At 37.2% G+C, this 15495-nt stretch overlaps 1 protein-coding gene across 1 annotated transcript in view; it reads right to left on the bottom strand.

The window, feature by feature from the left end:
* Nucleotides 1-15495, bottom strand: part of EPSTI1 (epithelial stromal interaction 1) — a 116316-nt gene that overhangs the window by 60210 nt on the left and 40611 nt on the right. The window contains exon 6 of the mRNA XM_079779278.1: nucleotides 12541-12614. Coding sequence (XP_079635404.1) covers nucleotides 12541-12614 — 74 coding nt within the window. The remainder of the gene's footprint in view (nucleotides 1-12540; nucleotides 12615-15495) is intronic.

Below are 15495 nucleotides of genomic sequence, written 5' to 3' on the forward strand. Positions count from 1 at the left end.
CAGCAACCTCTTGGCGTATGGGAAGATGCCCAACCAACTGACCAGGGCAAACCTTTGATATTTTTCTTCCCAAAACTTGATCTTCTAATAGTCCTCATCTCAGCACATGGCACCATTATACATCCAATACATCAAGTCAGAAATTTAGGAGTTATTTGTGATTCTTCCTTCTTCCTCATCCCCAAAAATGTCTTATTAATTTTCATGCAACATACACAGTAGCCCCCCTTATCCATGGGGGATATTCCAAGATCCCCAATGGATGCTTGAAGCCATGGATACTATCAACTTTACACATACTATGTTTTTTCCTAAACATACATACCTGCAATAAAGTTTAACTTTTAAATTAGGCACAGTAAAAGATTAAAAACAATAAATAATAAAAAATAGAACTATTATAACATACACTATAGTATAATAAAAGTTACGTGAATGTGGTCTCTCTCTGATAATCTATACGGCTATTAAGTGATTAATGGGCAGGTAACATAATCAGCATGAATATGCTGGGCAAAGGGATGATTCACGTCTAAGGCCAAATGAAACAGGATAATGCCAAATTTCATCACGCTACTCAGAATGGTGTGCAATTTAAAACTTACAAGTTGTTTATTTCTGAAAATTTGGACCATGGTTCCAAAATTGCAGGAAAGCAAAACTGAAGATAAGGAGAGACTGCTGTATTACTCTTCTCTGCATTGACATTGCCCAATCTGAACTACCGCCCACTCTTACCTGACTACTGCAGTGATGTTCTTACAGGCATACCTCAGAGATATTGTGAGTTTGGTTCCAGACCACCACAATGAAGTGAGTTAGGCAAACTTTTTTGGCTCCCAAGTGCTTATAAAAGTTATGTTTACATTATACTGCAGTTTATTAAGTGTGCATAACATTATGTATAAAAAGTGTGCAGCCAGCTGGGCCAGTGTAGCTCAGTGGTTGGATGTTGACCCATGAACCATGGTTCAATTCCCAGTCAGGGCACATGCCCAGGTTGTGGGCTCTATCCCCAGTGGTGTCATGTAGGAGGCAGCCCATCAATGATTCTTTCTCATCATTGATGTTTCTATCTCTCTCCCTCTCCCTTCCTCTCTGAAATCAATAAAAATATTTTTTTTAATGTGCAGCCCTGGACCAGTGGCTTGGGCCATTGTCTTGTGTATCAAAAGGTTATGGGTTTGATTCCTGGTCAGGGCACATACCTAAGTCGTAGGTTAGATCCCTGGTAGGGGTGTATATTGAAGGCAATTGATGATGTTCCTCTCTCACATCGATGTTTCTCTCTCTCTCCCTTCCTCTCTCTCTAAAAATCAATAAAAACATATCCTCAGGCGAGGATTAAAAATAAAAATGTGCATACCTGGATTAAAAAATGCTTTATTCCTAAAAAAATTCTAACCATAATCTTCAGCAAGTTGTAATATTTTTGTTGGTGGAGGGTTTTGGCTGGATATTGATGAAAACGCAATATATGTGAAGTGCAATAAAGCAAAGCACAATAAAACAAGCTATGCCTGTACTGGCTCCTCCATTTCCATTTTTGTCTCCTCAAACCTATTCTCAACACAGCAAAACAGAGTAGTCATTCTTTTAAAAGAATAAAAAGCTTCTGAAGGTTTATCCTTGTGGCTTGAATAAAATCCAGGCTCACCCCTGTGCCACAGCCTGAATGATGTCTGACACCTTTCTAACTTGTCAACTTCATGTTTTCTCTTTTCTTTTTCCACTTCAACTCACATATGCCAACTTTCTTTCAGGTTATGAAATATTAGAGGCCCGATGCATAAAATTTGTGCAAGAGTAGGTCTTCCTTCCCCTGGCTGCTGGCACCAGCTTCCCTCTGGTCCCTCTGCCCAGTGCTCCCTTCCTTGATTCTCAGCATGGTTGGGTCCTTCTCATGCTTCTATCTTTGGTGCAAATGCCATTTTCTCAGAGTTAGGACTTCCCTATCATGCTAAGGAGATTCTCCCTTCCCGGACCCATTATTCTTGATCACAAGTAGAGATCACTATCGCTACCACTATGCTTCCTCATAGGAATTATTATAGTCTGTTATGCTATATATTTCTTTGTTAGCTTGTTTATTATCAGAATGTCCACATTTGATCATGGAGCCATGTTTTCTCTATTTACAACACACACCTAGAACCTACTAAGCTATTGCAGTGCTAACCATTTGCCAGGTGCTCATTGTTGAATAAATGAAACCATATTTCCTAATGCTATTACCAACTCATTTGTGTTTTTGTCAGTGTAAAGAAATAAAAATTTTATTTGTGTTTCTCTGGTAATTGGTGAGGCTGAATATTTTTATTAATTTATATTTATTCTCTCTTAACTGCTTTTTCAAGCCCTTTGCCAAGTTCTCTAGTGTTGTCTTTTTCTTATTAATTTGTAAAAGTTCTTTGTGAAATTAAGCCTTTGTCTATTACTTTTGAGGCAAATATTTTCTCCTAGTCTATCACTTACTTGTACCCTTGTTCACTGTGATGTCTATTCTAAATTATTCCACAGTCAAATCTGTATTTTTTCCTTATGGCTTCTGAGTTATATATAAGGCTTAGCAAAAAGTTTCTACACATTCTTCATTATATTTGATTGTGTTGACTCAATACAACTTGTCAAATTGTCAGTCCTTTTGAAAAGGATTTGACCTTTTATCAATAACTAAAATACTAAATACTAAATTCCCATATTTGGGGTCTATTTATAGACTCTCATTCAACAATCTACCTATTACAATGCCAACAACACTTTGTTATTATCATATCTTTATATTGTATATATATAATACCTGGTATAACAAGCCTCTCTCATGTCACTTCAATTTTTCATGTTTAAGTTTGTCTATTTTTGAATATTTTCTCTTTAAAATTGGTTTATCAAATTCCACAAGAAGTCCTGTTTACTTTAAACATTAACAAGAAGGGAAATATCATCCTTGTTTTTATCCCCCCTTTATAGTAAATAGATGGTATACATTTATTTTCATCTTCTTTTAGGTATTTTATTTTATATGCATCTATGTATTAGACTTATATGCACCTGTCTTACAGTGTGGATGGTTATTGCAAATAATTTCTTTCTTTCAATTACATTTCATAATGGACTTTTTATAGGAAAGACAGAAATGTTTGAATATAATCTGAGATTAATTCATGTTAGTTGAATTATTTGTATTAGTTTTAATAATTCTTTAGTTGATCCCCTTGGGATGGTTTTAGATAGAAAATCAGAGGCACTTCTTTCTTCTTCTCCAATATTTAGTTCTTTATTTATTTCTTAGAAATAGAAACTGTCTCTAATTATCTATCTAAAATTCAGGATCAGTAACAACAAGCACTCATGCCATCCTGTTCCAGACTACACTGGAAAGCTGCCGTCTTTATCTATGATTTCAAACAAAATCTATCACTTTCTTTGAAGGTTTGGTAGAACTCACTGATAAAACCAACTGGGTCTAGCATCTTTTTTAGGTAAGGTCTAAGTACATTTTCTCTTCCATTTGTAGTTTTTATTCTAATCAGACATCAAGTCTAGTCGTATAGGTATATTTTCCCAGGAAATATTTTTTGCACCCATATTTCCTAATTAAACTGTTAGGAATGAGCAATTCTTCCAGAATTTTGGTTATGCTTCCTTTTGTGTCTTTGGAATTCTTCTCTATCCCTTACTCAGATAAATCAAAATTTGTCTTTTCTATCAGAATTTCCAAAACATACAAAGAAACAAAAAGCCTAGTTTAATTTATAGATCATAAAAATGTTTCTATTTCATCATGTTTTAAAATTTTTCTGTATTTATTCCTTCCTTTTATTTATTTGTATTTATTTTATGGTTATAATTCTATTTTAGTAAAGTGCTTTGTTCTTTAATTTTCATTTTTACTAAATACTTTTAAAAACCTACTTTTTCTAAATCACCTTATAGCCACATTCTATCATGTTAGCATGGGATATTTTAAATTTTATATTCTTTTATGTCAGAGTAATTTGTAATTTAATTTTTGGTTTCAATCTTTTTACCCTAAAGATCATTTCAGAAGGTAATTCAAAAAAAATATTTTAAGTGGATAGAGTTTTAAATTTCTTATTGCTTAATATCTAATTTTATTACATTTTTCTTAAGAATGGTGACTTTCTAGGATTTGGTTTTTTTTCTGGGATGTAAAGAGAGTCTGAGGACTTAGTTATGGCCAATGGTAGTATGGTAGTTAAGTCGGTATTTGTAAGGAATATGCATTTTCACATACTGGTTACAACACTGTAACTGTGAAGTTATTGTTATTCAAATCACATATTCCTTAAGCAGATACTTTTAAGTCATTTAATCTATTTATTTCTATGGCGAATTAGTTAAATAAAAGGGAAATCTGGCAAACCCATCTATATTATAGACTTCAGCAGTTTTGTTTTATATATTTCAAATCTATATTGATAAAGATTTATAATTCACATTATCTTTTGGATTATATATTTTATCTACATAAAATATCTGTCCTATTGTTTTTCACCTTGAATTCAATTTTGTCTCATTATATTGCTACATCTGCCTCCTTTTGTTAGCATTTATGGATATATTTTCCATATCTTTTTTTAGTGTGTTACTTATTATTATTTTTAATCTTTATTATTCAAAGTATTACATATGTCCCCTTTTTCCCTTTGACCCCATCTATCCCATCTTCCCCACACTATTATTTGTGTCCATGGGTTAGCATATATATGCACACAAGTTCTTTGGTTGATCTCTTCCCACCCACCCACACCAGCCTTCCCTCTGAGGTTCCACAGTCTGTCCCATGCATCAGTGTCTCTGGATCTATTTTGCTCATCAGTGTATTTTGTCCACATATGAGTGACATCATGTGATACTTGTCTTTTTCTGACTGGCTTATTTCACTTAGCGCAATACTCTCCAGGTCCCTCCATGCTGTCTCAAAGGGTAAGAGATCTTTTTTTTTACTGCTGCATAGTATTCTATGATTTCAATGTACCGCAGCTTTTTTATCCATTCATCTACTGATGGGCACTTGGGCTGTTTCCAGATCTTAGCTATTGTAAATAGCACTGCTATGAACATAGGGCCCATACCTTTATTTTCAACTATTTTGTTTTATAGATAAGTCCTATCATAGCTTATAGCTAGATTTTTATTTTCTGTGCATATAACTAGTTTTTTTAAAAAAATGCAATCTAAGAACTTTTCTTTTAACAAGGAAATCTAGCCTATATACCTTTTATGTGATTATTGACTATTGCGTATAAAAAGTCCACCCACCTTGTTGCCTTTGTTGTAATGATAAAATTTTCATTTGTTGTATTTTTCCTCCTAAAGTCTTTATTTTATATATCCTGTTTGGACATATATAATTAAACATAAAAATACGTAATTATATATTTTTATATCAATATCTATAATTTACAAGCATTCACTCACGCAAAGAAACAAATATTTACTTCTTATGCCCCTCTGTTCCTTCTGCCTCTTCTAGGACTAAAATCTTCCATTATTTTAATTTGACCTAATCTTGATTCTTAATTTTTTTAATATATAAAACAATCATATACTTGACCATAAATGTTGCTATCTTTCTTTTTTTAATCACTATTTTTTTTTTGTTAATCCTCACTCAAGGATATTTTTTCTACTGATTTTTGGAGAGAGTGAAAGGGAGGCAAGGAGGGAGAGAGAGAAAAAGAGAAACACATCAATTGGTTGCTTCCTGTGTGCACCCCAACCTGGGCTGGGGATGAAATCTGCAACCCAGGTAGGTGCCCTGGACCTGGAATCGTACTCTCCATACTTCAGTGTGTGGGCAGATGCTCCAACCTCTGAGCAACACTGGCCAGAATTGTCACTGTCTTTTTTGTTCAGAATTGTTTTGGTATGTTATCTCCTCCTCCTTCTTGGATGCATTATTTGTTTGACCAGAGTTCCTTTTGTGGTATTTTTTTTTTTTTTCAGTAAGGATCTTAGAACTCACATAGAACTGATAAACGTGGTGATGCAGATAGCTTGTGTTGGGTGGAGGGGAAAACATATTTCCCCAGGTATAGTATGTTTATCAGGAGCACTTTTAGTGCCCTGGGGCCTTCTTAGTGAATGATCTTGTGTCAACAAACTCTTAGCCTCTATCCTTGGGGGCAAGGGCCAGAGTCTGCTGATCCCTCTCTCTCACTTCTTCCTCTGCTGGCCTGTTTGGAGTCTCTTCATACTTTGCTTCACTTTGCCCTCCAAGCACTATGCTAGATTTCTAACGTGGATTATATTGATTAATCTTCTTTTGAACTAGCAATAATTTCTATCCTCACCCCATGCTAAACAAGAGGAAACAGAGGTTCACAGAAGTTAAATAATGTTCTTCAACTAGTAAGGAGAGGTTAAAATTTGAACCCAGATAGGCAGTCTAATCCCAGATCTGCCCTCCCAAGAGGGGTAAGCACTGATACCAGGTTCCAGTGATAAGATAATTAAGTGAAACAATTTTAAAATAAACTTTTATCTTTTACCATTTATTCACTACATACTGAGAAAGACGGAAATGATCCCTGACAGCCAGGCACTCAAATCTTGGCCCTAGTATGCTCCTGTTGAAAGTGATTTCATGCCGAAACTGGTTTGGCTCAGTGGATAGAGCGTCAGCCTGCGGACTGAAAGGTCCCAGGTTCGATTCTGGTCAAGGGCATGTACCTTGGTTGCGCCTTGGTTGCGGGCACATCCCCAGTAGGGAGTGTGCAGGAGGCAGCTGATTGATGTTTCTCTCTCATTGATGTTTCTAACTCTCTCTTCCTCTCTGTAAAAAAATCAATAAAATATATATTTTTAATGGAAGTAATTTCATACAATAGCAACATCCAAAGAGGTTACTCTGTGACTGTGATGGGTCATGAGAAAAATAAGACTATTCCACGACATGTCTAAGCAAAAAAAAATACATGAACCTTTCTTAACCACAATAGTGACCAAACACCCCAAAATTCTGACTAATATGAGTGACTACTGCCTCTTTATCAATTACAGAATTAATCTCACTCATGTCTTCCCCCTCCCTTTAGGTAAGATTGATTAATATACCAAAAATGAATTACCCTTGCTTCCTGAGCAAAGCCCTGCTTCCTCAAACCCTCCCTCCACATCACCTGACCCAGGGCCAACTCTTTCTTATCAGTTATTTCAAATACATCTTTACTACAGTGACCATGACATCTTCTTACTAAGGTGGCCCACATGTGGCTAAAGCATTGAGAATTCATTTGATGAGCAACAGGAAATAATCTAGGCTTTTAGAGTAGGGTAGGGACATGACCAAAGTTGTGCTTTAGGAAATGAAATCTGACAAAACATTTAAGATAATCAAGAGAAGAGGAGGAGACTCCTGGCAATGACAGTTATGAAACTGTTCCCGTAGTCCAAAGGATGACAAGGACACAGAAGCCACAATGCAAGTGGCATGTGATAAATACCTATGTGAAGGTGGTGGCAGCAGAATGAAAATGAGGTAATGTGCACTAGGACATCTGCAGGAAGACTTAGTGGGTGAAAATGTTGATACGATCTTACCATCAACATGATTTAACATTCAGTAGGCAGAGACTCTCTCAGAACAGATTTCCCATAAACTGTTCAGTCTTATACTGAGCAAAATAGAGGATTCTTGTATCTATAAGTTCACTTCATTAGCATAAGATACTTATGAAAAGGATGACTTTTGATTCACCTTACTTGGATTATAAAATGTGAGGTTGGATTTAAGCCTACCATATGGATAAGGGATCAATTTAGCCCTTAAGTGTCTTTTGGAAGCTCCCATGAAAGGCATTAGAAGTTTTGTGAGCATACTAGAAGGCAAACTTGAGGCCTAGTTATGCATATTCAGCAGACCTGTCTAGATCTTCTGCTCTAAGAAACTAAAATAGATGAAGATGTGCCTCCCAGGAATTAATCACACTATTATTCAAATGGAAATAAAAGAAATGCCTGGCTCCAACGGCAGAAAACTTCCCACATTACAATCCACAGGCTGAGCACAAGGGGGCACTTGGCAGTTTAGAAATAGGAACTATTTCGAAATGAGCTCGATTCCAAGATTTTTTCAAACTTGGATTTCAAGAACTGAGCTCCTTCTCCCCTAGAAATACTGGAAACTGTACCTAGGAGTACAGTATAGGTAGGGAGGTCACAAAAACCCATGTATCCTACAAGTAAATTTAGTCGTGGTACTAACCCGGTGTTGGACCTGGAAGAGGATGTCATTCACATGTAAGGAAAATCAGAAAATACACTTCCTCACTTTTCCTTTTGCTAGATAAGATTTAGATCTTGGTAGGAAGAAACAAGTCAACTTTGCCCAAGTTCTTCTCTCTGCACTGACCTACCCTAACGTCTTCTCCACAGGTCCCTCATGTGGCTACAGTGCTTATCACCCCAACCCTGGGCAGATGTCCCTGAGCTTCAAAGTACACCACATTTCTAAATTGCCTATCTTCCCTAACCCTTCACATCTCTAGATCAAGATTTGGCCACATTGCTTACTGTCTCTATGATTTTGAGCAATTTAAATTACCCAATCATCTACCTGTAAAATAAAGATGATAGAGCCCTAATAGGGCTAATCTAAAAATAGAATGAAAAATATATACATTATGCATAGTACACCTGAACTCCACATGTCCCCAATGATACAGCAGCAGCTTATTATTACTTTGGTTATTTAAATCAACTAAGCCAAGCACTTTTTAAAAAAATCCTCACCCAAGAATATGTTTATTGATTTTAGAGAGAGAAAGGGAGAGAGAGAGAGACACATCTATCAGTTGCCTCTCACATGCACACCGACCGGGGATGGAACCCGCAACCTAGGTATGTGTCCTGACCAGAAATCCAACCCACAACCTTATGATGTATGGGACAATGCTCCAACTAATTGAGCCACCTGCCCAGGGCAGTACTTTGTACTTGTAAAAAAACCTACACAAATGTACAACCTATTACATTTAATGGTTATTAGATATGAATTAACATTTTAAATGTTTAAAAGATGCCCAATTCTCATGTCTTCAGCAAATCTCTAAGAAAACATTGTTTTTCCTAACACTCACACACAAAATGCATCTGACTACCCCCCACAAATCCTACCTGAGATCCCACTATTGGTTAAATAGGCTCGAAATTTAAACTTTCTCTACATCCATCAAAAAATAATTAAAAGATGACTATAATCCTCAATATAAATTCCACTTGAAACTTTTAATGCTGAGGTTTTACTTAATGTTTTAAATAACTTAAATCACAACATCCTCCCATGATATAAAAAAAAGAAGATCCACAACAAAAGTTTCATTAACTGATGCTTCAAATCCTCAATATTGATAATCTAGTAATATTGATAATAGAAAAGGCCATCCAGGAAAGTATCACATTTGACTTTTTATAAGTAGTAAATATATACAGAGAGTAAAAATAATAGTGAAAACTGCACCGAGGCTAAATGTCGATTTCTACCCTTCACTTTCATGCTCACGAATCCTAGAACTAACACTAAATTGTGAAATTTGAGTCTGTCCCAGCCACAGTAGCAGACTTAATGCACCATTAATCTGGTCTGTTCTCAGCTGCCAATTGAAATTTTCACAGTCATTTGATTTTTAAGGAAAGGAGAGTACTGCAGAAGTACATTCCAGAGGTCTTTTCATAAAAACCATCCTGTGTGCTCCATCTGCACGTGCAATCTGCTGGGGTATTTTCAGCCAGCTTGCCTGGGCAGATTAATGCATACAATTAGAAAGCAACCTCACAGGCATTCAATAAACTGCCTTCATTATTACACTCAGGAGAGTCCCTTTGGATGTCAATAAAAGCCTAGTTTTCTGCCTGTTAGCTAAATAATTGACAACACTAAAAATAATCAGAAGCAAACGAACGAAGTCAGGAACAAGGTGTTAAGAAAGAGCACATTAAGATTCCCGTGGTGGTGCCCCAAGATGCTATCAGGAGCTTTTCCGCTAGCAACTTGGATTTACAGTCTGCTCAAGTCCATGATTACCCTTCTCTACAGAAAAACAACAAGGACAACAACAGAAACGTTCCTTGTTTGCTATTTGAATCACATATCACAGCACACTGAAAATGGTAAGGACATGAGGTATTGACTAGTTTGAAAGAATTTCTTTCTTGTGTTTCTATTTTGTGTTTCTTGGTTTGACAGTTTTATGAGAATCTAATTTTGGGGTAGGAAGGTGGCGGGAGGATGAACAGCCTGGTGAAATCTTCGCGCTATTAAAATTCTAACAGCTCTCCTAGCCACATTTTCCACATAAACTGACTCTAAGAAGGTATTACCAAGACTTCTCATGCAGAGTTTCCATCTTTTCTAAGAAGTCCCTTTCATATTTTTAGTTATTATAATGGTCATTCCCTTCATGAACTATTGGTCTTTTTAATGTCAAAAGTAGTTAAAAAATACTCTTTAAAAAACTTATAAATATATACTTCTTGTGTTTCTCAATAGGCTTTAAAAATCAATTTGAGATACTTCACATTTTTAGCCAACTTCTCTTTTCCCTGGTTAACTGGGACTTTCACTATAAGCAGAAGAAAGATCAAGAGTGAAATGTGCGTGTAATTGAATTCAGCTCCACTGATGGTTGTGAGGTGGCTGCAGGTAAAACATTTTCCTTCAAAGAAATAGGATGATTGATCTCTAGCATTCAGTAAAACACAAATTCAAGAAGCTGGAAGACTATGAAAGAAAGGAGTTGGGTGGCACAATCTCCATGTCTTTTGAAACTATCGCGCATCCTTCACCTTACCATGTTAAAACTCTCCAGAAAAAGGACTCATTCAACTTCTCAGTCCTTACCTAAAACCCCACGTTGGTAAGCAGGTCTCCCCCTTTTCTAGTGTAAAACTAGGATGTCACAGGATAAATATATTTGTTCTTATTGTATCTGTAGGCTACAACTCTCATCCATTCTCTACCCATAAATGGGGTTCAATAATAGAGCCCTTCATTTATTGCCTCCCTCCTGCCATCTCTCTAAGACAGAGAATTTCTGGTATTTAGCTTTCTACCAGCTCCCTCATCCCCCATGCCTGCCTTAGAAGAAGAGTAGGGAAAAACAAGGTGTGAATTCTATTTCTCAAATGAGGGCAATGCCTATTTTAACTTAGAGAAGATAATGTCATTCATTAGTACTTCCACCCAACCCCATTTCATCCCCCACTCATTTTCTAGCCTGGGTAGTAGAGGCCAAGTACCTAACTTGCTTAGGGGCAAAGTGAAGCACTGAAAAAGTTCTTTCCCAGTTCCTACCTCTTGAGTCTTAAAGCAAGGAGGAGCTGCTTACCCTAGAGGCAGAATAATTTCAGTGAAATGATAAAACAAAAACATGCTATACTTATAAGAGCAGCATGATTTCGGGTGTTATATATGCTCACCCCAACACAGAATAACCTTAAATTCTGCAAAGGAGGTACACTGATGTGAAGAGAAGAGAGGAAGGAGTAAGAGAGCAATTCATCTAAAAGTGTGCGAGTCTAATAACTAGGTCTCATGGGCCGAAAATCTCCACACAGTCCTGGCAAAATCAAAGTTGTCTGATCCCATTCAACAAGGACCTCTATAAAAAGTTTCAAGTCCCTAAAATATTCAAGCACTTTTATGCCCTTTACAGAAGATATTTTATTTAATCCTTACAGATAGGCCTATATAGGGAGATTATCGTACCTATTTAATTTTTTTTTAATTAAGTTCAAAGAGGTTTCGTAGTTTTGTCCAGGGTCATATCTTGGAAACAGAGCTATGACTTTGAATCCAGATCAGCTTGGTTTGAATTCTACCACCTTTGGAATTAACCTAGGGCCAGAAATATGTTCCTTTGGTTTTGTCTATTCTTTTAAGCAGTATGCAGGTAAACTAACTACACAGAGTTAGCACACAAGCTTATCTTTAAAGCCTATATAACAGAGTAGATTATCTACATTATACAGCACAGAGTAGTTATTTGTCCTGTACATGTTAGCTGCTGTTATTCACAAATCACACTGGAAAAAGTATCTTAGTGTATGACCACCAATTGGCAGTTTTGCCAATAATTGCTAATTAATTTCTCAATTCTTTTCTACAAAAATACCCGTGTGTAATAGTCCTCAATCCATTAGACAAATGCCTAGTTAGTTTAGATTCTGTGTTGGTACTTTTTTTTTCAAACACCTTCCTGATGTCAGTGTCTTAGAATTCAATATAATCAGAAGTACCCCAAGTCACCAAAAAATAAAGCCCTCCAAGTTATTTCTAATAAAGAATTCCTCAGGTTTAGCAGTAATATTTCTAATCAAATGACTACTAAAAAATACTTTGGTGAGTATAGATATTGCCAACCTTAGAACCTCACTTACATAATGAAGAAGTTCAATTACATAATTAATATAACAGCCAATAATCAAATACCAGATGTTTTGAAAAGTTACCACCACCTAGCAGAATGAATAATATGGTCATAAAGGTACAAAGCTCTGAAAACGTAAACTTACTATTGCTGATGCTCTCTAAATGCTTCTCTTCTGAGATTTTCTTGAAGTCGTTTTTTCTCCTCTAGTTTTTCGCTCTGAAATTGTAAATATCAAAATGTAATCTATTAGAGAAACTTAAACAGAATCATGGTGTTCACGTTACCCAGTGGCCAAATCATTAGGCTTAAGCGGCCTCAATAGTCTGATAAGGTATTACCAGGGCTTCCAAGATGGTATCCCTCTCCCGGCCCATGGGTACTACTCTGAAAGCCAGGAGCACCCAGTTCTTTCATTGGCTCCCCTCTTTCAGCTTGATTGGTATAATCACACAATCAGGATTTCAAATTTTTATTCCTTAGTTTAAATGACAACATCATTTATATTTTAAGCAGTGTTTTAAAAATGTTCTAAGGGAAACATGAAATTTCCACACCAAGTATGTTAAATTAAAATTATAATAAATGGTGAAATAGTTCACACAACATGTATATATACTAAAACATTCAGAAAAAGATTTTCAATAAGCCAACCCAACTCCCTTCTGATTTAGAATCAGATACTTAAAGCTGCTGAGAGACTCAACAGCAAAATGCCATTAAAAAGCCATCACTTGAATAGAAAAGAATTCACTTTTGTTAAACTGGTTGTTTGGTACCTGGCCAGTGTGGCTCAGTGGTTGAGCATCAACCTATGAACCAGGAGGCCACAGTTCGATTCCCAAGTCAGGGCACATGCCCAGGTTGTGGGCTTGATCCCCAGTGTGGAGTGTGCAGGAGGAAGCCGATCAATGATTCTCTCTCATCACTGATGTTTCTATCTCTCTCTTCCTTCCCCTTATCTCTGACATCAATAAAAAAACTAAACAAAAATAAATAAATAAATCCTATATAATAAAAGGCTAATATGCAAATAGACCAAACGGTGGAACAACGGGAACAACTGAACAACCGAACAACTGGTTGCTATGACGTGCACTGGCCACCAGGGGGCGTGCGTGGAACATGGTGGGCGTTGGCCACGGTGGGATGGTGGAGCAGGTGAGTGGGGGCACCAGACCAAGGTGGGCGCCGGTCACTATCATTGGGGCGAGCCTCTGGTGTTTACTGAAAATTCTTTGCTCCCATGCCGCGGTCCCACCCGGCACTCTCACCTGCTGCTGGTGCCGGCCCCACTCGCTCCCACTGCAGGCACCAGAGCCGCTGCTTGCAACTGCTTCTAGTGCCCAGCGCTGGTCCCTATCACTTGGTGCCATCAGTGGGTGTGAGCGGCAGCTGCCAGCTCTGATCACCCCTGAGGGCTTCTCCACCTCCCCCTTGAGGGGTGATAGGGACAGCAACTACGGCTCACACCCCCTAACAGCACCAGCCCTGCTCGCCCCCACTGCTGGCGCTGGCCCCAGTCGCTCCACGCCATCAGCAGGTGTGAGCGGGGTCGGCGCTGTCAGTGCATGGGAGTGGTGGCAGCAGGAGCGGGGCTGCCAGCAGACAGAGAACGGGGGGAGGGGGGGTGCGCCGCAGCAAGAGGGGCCGGGCAGGGCCACGGAGGATGGGCTGAGACCTGCCCCTGGGCCTACCGCAGCCTCGTGACCCACAGTTCCTTTCAAGGTGCATAAATTCGTGCACTGGGTCCCTAGTAAATAAATAAAGTGGTTGCTTGGAGAGTCTAGAGACAAAGAACTTCATATTTGATATTACTGTCACTATGGCTCTGACATATTTTAATACAACTTAAATAACTCAGAACTGTTGATTTTTTGTTCACTACAACACAACTGTCTTTAAAAAAAATCTTGCTTATGAACAAGTAAAATTCCTAGAAAGTTAATAGGGAGTTGAAACAAGTTATACAACACAGGAGAGACTTGAAGTTTTAAATGAATCCAAGGGAGACGTGAGCAGCTGTGTTTGCTTTAATATAAAGAGCTGGGTTTGCCCAGCAGGAGGACCTGGGAAAGGAAACTGATAGAAATCATCACTTCCAAACCCCAATGTCAGTTTGGTTTCACCTTTCAAAGAGGTAGGAATATTCATATTGTTCATTTCCATAAAACGCTTCATTCACACAGAACAATTTACTAGTCCCATTTTGAAAGGTGAATGATTTCAGTTTTGGAAAAAAACAAAGGAAACTTACTACAACCAATATAAATCAATTACAATACAAGGCAATTGGGTTATTAATGAAACATAGTTCTAAGAAAAAAACTAATAGAGAATTATAAAACCAAATAAATATGATCCCAATCTAAAAAAAAAAAATCCTGGCTCATGAAACCCAAAGTGGTCAGTTGTGATGAGCTTCCTACATCTCTGAGGGGGGAAAAAAAGGTAAAAGATATCAAGCAAGCAGTAGGTATTGATTAAACCAGTATTAGTAATGCTACTTTGAGAATAGTGAAGAAAAACCACAAGCATCTAGAGACTAAGGCTGGGTTCCTTTAGCAAAATCAGAAATTTAAAAATTGTTTTAATCTCTACATTAATAGATTATCATTGAATTCATCTCACACACACACACACAAAAAAAAAACCAGTAGCTAAATTCCATCCAACAAAGATCTGTTTACTCCTCAGAAGTTTATAGAAGTATTTTGCAGAATATCAAAGTATTTGAAAAATTGTATCCAATATCTACCCATGTACAAGTACCCAAATACTTGGATCTAATTAGACTGTTTATTTCTTTCCATTTTACAATGAGTTAAGGAATCACCTAAACATATTTACACATATATACACAAATGCAGAGACGTAAAACATCTAAGAACACAAGATCCAGAAGAAAAAAGTATGGAATCAGCTTTGGATTCATTATCACTGATAGAGTGACTTTAAGTCAGTTAATATCACTGAATCTTAACAAACACTTAACAAATGCCTAATATATTTTTGTACCATATTAGATGCTGGGAATGCAGATATGAACAGAACAGTGCCTACTCTGAAAAATTTCAGAAGCTAGCTGGGGACATAGACA

Source organism: Cnephaeus nilssonii, assembly GCF_951640355.1.
Source record: "Cnephaeus nilssonii genome assembly, chromosome: 8".
Lineage (NCBI taxonomy): Eukaryota > Metazoa > Chordata > Mammalia > Chiroptera > Vespertilionidae > Cnephaeus > Cnephaeus nilssonii.